The sequence below is a fragment of the Gastrolobium bilobum genome, unplaced genomic scaffold (assembly GCF_033153095.1).
Source record: "Gastrolobium bilobum isolate Gb01-03AN ecotype WA unplaced genomic scaffold, APGP_CSIRO_Gbil_v1 utg3261, whole genome shotgun sequence".
In the NCBI taxonomy this organism is placed as follows: Eukaryota; Viridiplantae; Streptophyta; class Magnoliopsida; order Fabales; family Fabaceae; genus Gastrolobium; species Gastrolobium bilobum.
In genome coordinates this window covers 658,575-668,735 of record NW_026899069.1, presented here as the reverse complement: position 1 = coordinate 668,735, position 10,161 = coordinate 658,575, and the positions used below count along the sequence as shown (strand labels likewise).

At 34.9% G+C, this 10,161-nt stretch overlaps 2 protein-coding genes across 2 annotated transcripts; one reads left to right on the top strand and one right to left on the bottom strand.

The window, feature by feature from the left end:
- The first annotated feature begins 410 nt into the window (after nucleotides 1–410).
- LOC133286891 (uncharacterized) lies at nucleotides 411–2,269 on the top strand. Its single transcript, XM_061484393.1, has 3 exons — nucleotides 411–544; nucleotides 1,701–1,808; nucleotides 1,887–2,269. Exons 2-3 carry the CDS (start codon nucleotides 1,715–1,717, stop codon nucleotides 2,033–2,035), a joined length of 243 nt encoding a protein of 80 aa, XP_061340377.1. The 5' UTR covers nucleotides 411–544; nucleotides 1,701–1,714; the 3' UTR covers nucleotides 2,036–2,269.
- Nucleotides 2,270–5,313: 3,044 nt separating this feature from the next.
- LOC133286890 (leucine-rich repeat receptor-like tyrosine-protein kinase PXC3) lies at nucleotides 5,314–8,273 on the bottom strand. Its single transcript, XM_061484391.1, has 2 exons — nucleotides 5,936–8,273; nucleotides 5,314–5,838 (listed from the first exon to the last, which is right to left on the bottom strand). Exons 1-2 carry the CDS (start codon nucleotides 8,271–8,273, stop codon nucleotides 5,507–5,509), a joined length of 2,670 nt encoding a protein of 889 aa, XP_061340375.1. The 3' UTR covers nucleotides 5,314–5,506.
- Between the last annotated feature and the right edge of the window lie 1,888 nt (nucleotides 8,274–10,161).

The following is a 10,161-nucleotide window of genomic DNA, read 5'->3' as shown; positions in this document are numbered from 1 at the left end:
CAAAATAACCCTTTACAAAAAAACCCTAACGAGAACTAATGTTGAAGTCATCAAAGGATAGTTTTTACATCTCTCATATTCATCTTTTTCACTTACCTAGCTATCACTCAAATACCACTCTCCAAGTAGAATTTGAGCACCATGTTTTTGTTCCAATTTTGCATACTAAGTTTAATTGCTAGGCAAATGGGTTAACTTGGCAAATTTTTAAATATCCTCTATCAAACATGAACAAACCAATTACCCACTTCCAAATGTCTAGTAATATTTGAAGATGCCATCTACCAAACACACCCTAACATTCAATTTATTTGACTTCATTTTTTTTTTTTTAAATAACTTTATCATATAATAAAACACATTTAACAAACATGGGATTATAAAATGAAATTTAACTTTTTAACTGGACCAAGTGGGCAAGGTGGATTAAAACCAAACGAGTTAGCCCATATATCTATAGAAAGTAAAAACGTTTCTTGCTCTCTCTTGTTTCTTCTTCCATCTCGCACTATCCGCGACTAGTTCAATAGATCTCAAGCCTCAGGTACGAACCCTAACCCTAATCCTCTTCTCGATTTCCTCTCTCCCAAGCTTTTCTCCCAAATATCTGATTATGTTTGTTCATTTTCCGTTCAGCTTCTTTTTTATGTAACTCACGCTTCTCAATCCGCTCGATTGGGTCGATTCTGTGAAAATCGATTACGCTCCAATTTGATCTGTCCATGATATTTTTCTTTTCATTTTTTGTTTTTTGTTTTTTGTTTTTTCAAATGACTCAACCAATTAATTGTGTAGCTATGGGTGTCGTGGAATTGTGTTTAATTAATAATACTGGTACTTAGGTAAGTCAATTTGTGCATTAGATTTTGTGAAACTTTGATTTCCTTCCTTGATTCTCAGTTCAATCTAGGTTCTTAGTTCTGACCAATATTGCGTTCCAAAATTTGCCTTTAAATTTATCTAATCTTCTATCTTATGCGACAGTGCCTTATGTTCTCTATTTTTTCTATACTCTGTGGTTCCAATGAATCTACGCTTCTGGATTCTTGTAATGGATTTTATTGTGTAAATGTCTTGATTTTATTAGTGATGCTCTTTAGGTTATGCCAACAAAAACTTGTAATTAATCTCCGTATGGGTTGGACTGTACTGTATACATAATTCACAGTCCTGTGGGCATATTAATGATCTGGTTTCTGGACAGGTCTTGAACTGTCCCTAAATGCAATATAGGGGTTTTATGTTACAATTTTCTATTGAAGTATCTCAGCTGCTTCGTCTTCTTGCAGTTCCCGTTTTTTGGTAGTCAATTGTGTTAATCTATGCAATATCTCCTGAAGCTAACGTTTTGGATCTATTTATATTTGTTCATGAGTGTGTAGGAATTTAATATCCTGGTGCCTCCAGGCTCCGGTTGTTAGGATATTTAGCATTTTGTCTTCATGGAGTTTTATCGTCCATGGATTTCCATTGTTATGTTCATGAGTAAGTAGGGTTTAGGAATCTAGTTGCCCTGCTACCCCGGCTGTTATGCTTCCATATTTTTAGTGCCTATGCAGTTTAGTAAAAATTGGACGCTGATTGTTGACTTTGCAATTTTTTTCTGTCATATCCTTTTTTTATTGGGACGTCTCTCTGAGTTAGTTTTTCCTTTATTTTTTGAATTTTGACTGAGTTATTTACTTGTTATTTGTGTCCAGTTTACTCTTCAATCATGTCAGGCAAGTATATCATATCTGCTGTGATTGGATCATTTGGAGTTGCATGGGTCTGTGATCATATTATTTCAGACAAGAAGATATTTGGAGGTAAGTTGCGCTTTCCGTAGGAATCAAATTGATTTTTGGCTGTTTCAGCAGTATGTAACTGCTAACTTCTTTCTTCAGGTACTACCCCTGGCACTGTTTCAAACAAGGAGTGGTGGGAAGAGACTGACAAAAAATTGCAGTCATGGCCTCGTACTGCTGGTCCACCAGTGGTCATGAATCCCATAAGCCGCCAAAATTTCATTGTGAAGTCTCACACTGAGTCTTGAATTTTTTTGTTAATTGATTTTGAATTAATTGGGTCACCTTTGTGATGGGATGTCCTCCATAAATCATAACCATGTTTGAGGTGAGACTCTTGCAGTTCAACTGGTGTTGGATGTTTTACCATGTGAACGTTTTTATGTCTAAATAAAATGTTACTGAAGCAATCTTGGATTAAATGATACATGTTCATGTATTCAAACTCTTTGTTTAGTCTTTGACCTTGCTATGGATGGGAATCAATGCCTAAAAATATGTTTAACAGACATCTGTGGGCTAAAAATATTACGAGTGGTTTATGGTGTTATTCTTCCTCTACTGCAGTTGTCTCTGTTATCTTGTCGGCTTACTTTTAGACGGTGCCATTTAGTAAGAGGATCCAAATTGGGATGATATGCTCTACTTGCTGTGAAATTATTGAGTGTGATGTTGGGTTTATTTTGTTGGTATTACCTGGGAATGTGTTTGTAGGTAAATTAGCTGTTACTGAAGCAATCTTGAATTGGTCCATACATATTTGGGATTAGTTTTATGCCTGGTCTTTACCTCGGTATCACTGAAAACCAGAACCAGTAGCATACTTGATTTATGTCTCTAGGAGCCCTAGTAAACTCAAATCATAAACTTGACTTATAAACTCGCAAAATTTTACATGCTTCAAAAATATTATTGAAAAAACATATCTTAGTGCTAACTATAACTGAATAGAACACTAATAATTAAACATTAAATATTTCAACTTTACAACAAAGCGAATGTAAGAAAAATAAGATTTGTTACACTATAATTAGCTTTGTATTTTTATTATTTTGTAGTTTGACACAACTAAAAATAATAATGAAAACGTAATAGTTGTATTCTAATGCATATTGCGTAACATAAGCAACTCAACTAAATTGATTATTATTGTGCGTTTTATTAGACATGCATCATGAGCCTTGTATCATTTCTTGTCTCACCTCTCTCGTGCATCAACCCAGTTTCTTTCTGTGTCTCTCTCATCCAAGCTTTCCCATTTGGAATTTTCTAAGGTTCCCTTCCCCTACCCCTTTAATCATTACCTTTTGTTATAATTATGTATGACTTGTTGCCTCCTGTATAACAATGTGTACATTTTTTATTTTTATTTTTATTTTAAAAAGAAAATATCATTCGAAAGAAGTTTGGAAAACAAAAAATAATAACCAATGTGCAGAAATATTAAATTACGTGTGAATGTATGTTAAAGTAAATTCAATGCTATGAAAACTATTCTTCTTTTGCAAATTAATCATGATCCTGCATCATCAGATGCATTATTTCCTTCTAAGAATACCTTTATTTCTTCTTCTTTTTATTTTAGGAAAACAAGTTTTGGGTTATTTTAGATTTGGAATGCGTTTGCATAGTATTTTTTAAAATTAATATAATTTTTCAGAAGTTTTTTTTTTAAAAAAAAAGTTAAATATCATAGTTTCATAAGTTTTTACTTTTTTCTAAAAATTATTTGATTATTATAAATATTTGAAACATTTGTTAATTAAAATATAATTAAAAAAAGAAATGGACCCCAAGCAAAAAAAAAAAAAAAAAATTAGCTAATGGGCCTGCATAATACAGTCCCTATGTCCAAAACATTCCTGCTCTAAATTATGGATCCATCCTAATGGTTTAAACTCATTTAGGTTAAATGTTATTGGGTTGAATTCTTGTAATAAAACTTGATTGATTTAGTTTTAGATTTGATTCTAAGACTTACACAATATGCATATTAATTGGGGATATGATATGGTTACTGCCAAAGAATGTTACTATCAATATTATTATCATATTTTAACTGTTGATTTTCACCAATCAACGGTTATTATTTTCATAAATCAAATTTATTAATTAATTATTAATTTGTAATAAATGATAATTGATGATTGACGGAAATCAACGGTTAAGATAGGGTAGTAATAATATCCTATCCCTATTAATCATATGCATGTGGTTTGAAACGAAAAAATCTACTGTAATGCAGGACAAATTTGCGCTGAAAACCAGGATTCTATGTTTGATAGTACTAGGAGAAAATCAAACAGAAAAGACTGAAAAGTCTTTGTATGATTCTACAATTAGCAAATACTAAATAACGAGAAATAAATCAATATTTCCCTTAAAGAAGAAAGAAGGATTTTTAATTTTATTTCATAAACTCTCAGTTTCTTTCATTTTAGATATATGCACCGATGCACGTATAAATATATATGGAACCATCAAATACCTTGATTATGTACATCACCAAGAATAACAGTGTTAAGCCACCTAACATGCTTGTCATAACTTGTTTCCACAAATTGTTAATTGTTGATGTTGGAAATCATGGTCTCATTTCCTTTGAACAGCCACTGATTTTAGATTGTCCTCAATAGTACAGATGATACAACAACTCAACAGAAGCTGACATGTTGGTCATATCCCATGAGTTGAAGTTCAAGATCATTTTGGTTAAATGAGGGCAATGCTGCTATCTATGTCTCTAAAACTTTCGGTCTCATTTGATATCTGCTTTAAGTGTTATATAAGAAAATGTGTTTTTTTTTTTAATGAGAAAAAGGAAGAAAGTTGTCCTTCCACTTGAGTTGTGCCATTAACTGTAAGTATTGTATATTTCAATTACCAAGCACAACATAGCCAGACAAGTTTGTCTTTCATTATTTTAATTTCCTTTATAGACCAAGTGTAGATAATATAACAATAATTTGTTTCCTTTTCCTTTAAAAGTGGAACCAATAACCTACCTTGTTTTTAGACTTCTGTCATCCTAATTTTTACATATCTAGTTAGTTCCTAAAGGCTGAAACAATATGGTCATAAAGGTTAGATTATTTGTTAAACAAAGACAATGTTGTTATTGACAAGTAAGTTACATGTGTTGGATATATGTATTTATCATAATATTTTGGGCAACGAAAGTGGTTGAGATGTGAGTCTCTCTAAACAGTAAAACACATCCAGTAGAAGGTACTGCATGTATTGACACAGTTCAGATGTACAGTCTGCGATCTCAACAAAAATAAACAAGAACTATCGATTTCAATGGGAAGAGACTAATAGATAGATGGATGCATATCCCAAATGAGTAAAATACAATATGAAAACAGTGCACTAGCTAGCTCATATGCAATAGGAACTGATATATCATATTATCATGTATCAAGATCTCTTCTTGCATGTATCATCCCCCAACTTAATTCAGAGTCCAACTCAAATAGATAAGCTGTCATTTCACAACCAATCCTTTGGACAAACTAGAAAAAGTGAAGATCTATCAATGCCAATGGCCTTGAATTTACTTTGACACACCACCTTCACCATGTAAAATGATTCCTGATACAAGACTACAATATAAAGATGTAAGTTGAAACTCATCAGTTCCTCTATATCCGTGAGTGTTTCACGTACATCGCATCTTCAATGGTGTTGACCACCTCACAGAAAACTCGAGGGGCTTGCTATCCACAGTTTTGCCTTATCTCTCGAAGCATTTCTACTACATTCTTCATTTTTGGTCGTTTGGCTGGTGTATTGTCAGTGCATAGCAACGCGACCTTTAGAGCAGCAAGCATTTCTTTCCTCCAACCAAAGGAAACTGTGCTAAGCCTTGCATCCAGTATCTGCTCTGGAGTTTCCCCTCTTACTGGAGCACTATGAACCCACTTCACCAAATCTACACCTTCACCAAAATCCTCATCAACTGGTTGTCGAGTTGTAAGGATTTCTAACAGAACAACACCATAGCTATAAACATTTCCTGGTGCTGTGACTTGCATTGTATATGCATATTCTGCATTACAGGAGAAATGTATTATGAAGCATGCAAAACATAATAAAAGTCAGTAGTAAGAATAAATGGGAGAACTGCACGTCAGAAAATAGTATACCTGGTGGTATGTAACCAAAGGAACCAGCAACAGCACTAATACTTGCAGTGCCTCTGGTTGGATCTAGAAGTTTTGAAATCTCGATCTCGCCAACCAATGGCTTAAAATTTGCATCCAAAAGAACATTGCCAGAAGAAATGTCAAGATGGATAATTGCCACATGATGAAGGAAAGTCAAACCTTCTGCCACTCCAATGGCAATGGATAACCTAGCAGGCCAGTCAGGCTGATATTCAGGTTGCCTGGTAGATTCATGAAGAAGCTGAGCCAATGTTCCATTTGGAAAGTAATGATGCAAGAGAAGAGCAACATCTTCATAAATGACATAACCAATGGGTCGCACTAGATTATCATGACAGACTTTGCCCAGCCTTTCAAGTTCTTTAATCATCTTGTTCTGGTGGTGGATTATTGTCTTGTCTATGGACTTCAGTCTCCTAACAGATAAGACCACCCCAGAAGGCATGATTGCCTTGTAAACTGTGCTGAAAGTTCCACTGCTGAGCTTATTAGAATCTTTCAGAGTTGCTTTAACAACAGCATCAAGGTCTACTGCTTGTCTTAGATTATCAACAAAAACACTCCCTGCTATTATAGTTGGTTTGTCATCAGTTCCCTCATCAACAATCCCAGCATCTTTGGCTACCTTTTCTTGCCTCTCTCTGATCATAAACAGCAAGACAATTATAGTTACTGACATAAAAACTGCCAAAACAGACCCAACTACAGCCAGTATGATTCTGTAAGAAACCCTGTGATGGTAACTTTTGTGATCATCATAAAGATCTTCACACGAGGAGTTCAATGGCTCTCCACAAAGCCCTTTATTGCCCAAAAAACTTGAACTAGGACTCTTCTGGAATGGAATGAATGTTGGTACAGGGCCTCCAAACAGATTATTTGAGAAGTTCACCTCTATCAAGCTCAACATTCCCTTAAGCTCAGCTGGGATATTACCTGAGAGCCGATTGTTTGAAACATCCAGAGAAACAAGTTTGTCCAGTCTTCCCAATTCAGGGGGCAGTGGTCCATAAAGATGATTGAAGCTCAAATTTAAATCTATCTGTAAGTTCCTAATGTGACCAATTTCAGGAGGGATAATTCCGGTCAAATAATTATTGCCCAATTGTAATTCAAGAAGTTTTGCACAATTTCCAATTTCATGAGGGATCTCTCCTCTTATGGAATTCTGATCCAATAACAAGTACTGCAACCGAGAGATATTGCAGATTTCATTTGGTATTGTCCCATTGAATCTGTTATTGCTAAAATCAAGCTTGTTAAGACTTTTGCAACTCAAAATTGATTTTGGAATATCACCAAATAGGCTATTTCCAGAAAGAATTAACTCCTGAATGTTCATAAGTTGTCCAAATTCTTGTGGAATTGTTCCAGTAAATCCATTTGAAGCTAAATTCAAGAGGGTGAGATTAGAACACTGAGCAAATTCTGGCACTACCTCACCATAAAGATTATTATTATCAGCTTCAAAGTAGGTTAGGCTACTAAGATTTCCAATGGTCTTAGGAATAGTACCTGCTAGGTGGTTGTTTCCAATTCGAATATTGGAAAGGGCTTGGCAATTCCCAATTTCCTTAGGAAGATCACCACTAAAATTATTCTGGGTGAGAACCAGAACTTCTAGCTTCCCTGGAGAAAAAATGCTAGCGGGTATTGGGCCTTCAAGCTGGTTAGAGTGCAGGTTAAGTATTTGAAGCTCAGGAATCAAGCCTAGATTATCTGGAATCCTGCCATCTAAACGATTCTCATAAGCAGTAAAAACTCTCAGACTAGTCAAATTGCCCACCCAAGAAGGTATAAAACCACTCAAATGATTACCAGAAATTTGAAACTCCTGCAATTTCTCTAAGCCATGAAGTTCCATAGGTATTTCTCCCACAAGCAAGTTATTGGAAAGGTTTAATGATTTGAGGCTTCTGAGACCACCCAACTGCGGTGGAATTGAACCTTCAAACTTATTTGAAGACAAATCTAGAACTTCAAGATCAGATAAATTTCCAAAAGAAGGAGGAATCAATCCATCAAAGTTATTATTTGAAAGGTCAAGCCGCTTCAAAGCTTTGAGCTCAGACATTAAAGTTACATTACCTCGAAGATTCCGGTGAGAGAGATCGAGCTTCTCAACCATTGCATGATTACCACAGCTCACTCCTTGCCAATTGCAGTAAACTGAGCTGTTGGCATCACCCCATCCAGGAACTCTAAGTTCTTGGTTGATGGCATGCAATATAGTTTCGTCCTGGAACTCAGCACCAACAAGCTCAGATTTTGATAGATACAAAGCTAGAAGAAGATGCAACAAGCACAGAATATCCATCAGTGTACACTGTTCTCTGATGAAATGAAGTATTGGTACTTCCACTACACTCAACAGTGTTCTTCTCCAAAACCCAAAACTGTGACCAAAGCTCTACCAAACTCTTCACCGCACCATCAAAAACTTTTATTTCTTGATCTTTTCACTCAAAAAACCCAACTTTCCATCACAATGAACTTTCCCTTTTCGTTATTTTGCAATAGAGAATCTGGAACCGAGTCTCCCCTTGTTATATGTCTTGCTTCAATGAAGATGCAGAGCTTCAAGGGAAAAACTTTCGAAGCTTCCACCAGGGATGGCCCTGAAATACAGTAACCCCAAATCATATATCAACATTTTGAAGAAAACCCATTTGAGATATGTCTACAATAATAATAAAAGTGCTACAAAGTACTGCTACTAACAAAAAAATAAAATAAAAAACAAAATACAGAACAAACTACCCAAACCCTTTCACTTTCAGGGGAAGCAAAACAAGAAGGATAAATAAAACAAACAAAAAGAAGGGTGTGCATTATGAAGCATGGGTAGCATAAGAAACATGGCATACTTTGTAGCAGAAGAAGAAAAAACTGCGTATGCAACAGAGAAAGTGACCGCAGCGATGCAGAGGAAAACGTCTTCACTCTTCAGTTCAGTGAACACAAGTGATGAAATGAGAGAAGAGTACAATGCTTTGGTACAGTGTTCACGGACCAGGTGTTTTCCTATGTCTCATTTAGAGAGAGAGAGATTTGGAAGGAAATTCCTTGGCATGTATGCTTCACGAGAAATGGGCAGTGATCAGTGAATGAAAGCTGCATAAAACTCCTCTCTGACTGCATGTGGGGCCACACACTTCAACATAAGTGATTGGGTTTTGGAGCATAATGATCTTTTCTCTTGATAAAAAAACGAAACTTATCTTCACAAAGTTTTTAATCTTGGGTTGGTGAAAAATGAAAATATAAACCCCAAATGAAAAAAGTAAATAGGAAAATGCATGCTTCATTCATAAAATAAAATGTTTGGTTTTCTTTTTAACAACAACTTTATGTTAGGTAAATATAAAAGCAATATACCAATTAGGATAGATACATTTGGTAAAGGATATGCTCCTATCCCATAAGAGGAAGTTTGAATGGGTTGATTAATGTGAAAATCTAGTTGGTGGTACTAGTTCTCAGTTTTGTTAAGCTCTCGATATGCATTAACAAGGAATCTCAGTTTTTTTAATAACACATTTATAATTTTATTAAGTAAATACAAAAGCAACATATCAAATTAGGGCGGGCGTAGTCAGCTAAGAATCAATTCTTATTCCATAAGAGAAAGTTTGAATCCATTGATTAAGACACTCATTCTAAAAACTTTTAAAGAAATTAGGGTCTGCTGTGATCCTCATGCATACTTATGTGTTTTCAGTTTTGTTAAGCTCTCAATATGTAATAATAAGAAATCTCATTTTGTTTTTTAACAAAAAAAATTATATTAATCAAAATACAAAAGCAACATACCGATTAGGGTAGGCGCAGAGGGTTAAGGATCAACTCCTATCCCTCAAGAGAAAGTTTAAATCTATTGATTAACGCGAAACCCTCGTTCGTGATACAATTTGTGATCCCTTCTAAAAATCCTTAAAAAAAGTTAGGGTCTGCCATGATCTTCATACGATACTTTTGGGTTCTCGGTTTTGATAAGCTCTCAGTCTGCAATAACAAGGAATCTCAGTCTTTTTTTTTTACAACACATTTCTATTAAGTAAATATAAAAGCAACATACAAATTAGGGTGGACGTAATTGGTTAAGGATCAACTCCTATTCCACGAGAGAAAGTTCGAATCTATTGATTAACGCGATACCCTCGTTTATGATACAATCTGCGGTCCTTTCTAAAAATCCTCAAAGA

Excerpts from the sequence above, each read along its gene's own strand:
- LOC133286890 (XM_061484391.1), bottom strand. The coding sequence starts at position 8,273 with ATGGATATTCTGTGCTTGTTGCATCTTCTTCTAGCTTTGTATCTATCA. Across the intron at positions 5,839-5,935 it reads CTTTGGTTACATACCACCAG|AATATGCATATACAATGCAA; the intron begins GTATACTATTTT and ends CCTGTAATGCAG.
- LOC133286891 (XM_061484393.1), top strand. The coding sequence starts at position 1,715 with ATGTCAGGCAAGTATATCATATCTGCTGTGATTGGATCATTTGGAGTT. Across the intron at positions 1,809-1,886 it reads AGACAAGAAGATATTTGGAG|GTACTACCCCTGGCACTGTT; the intron begins GTAAGTTGCGCT and ends TTCTTTCTTCAG.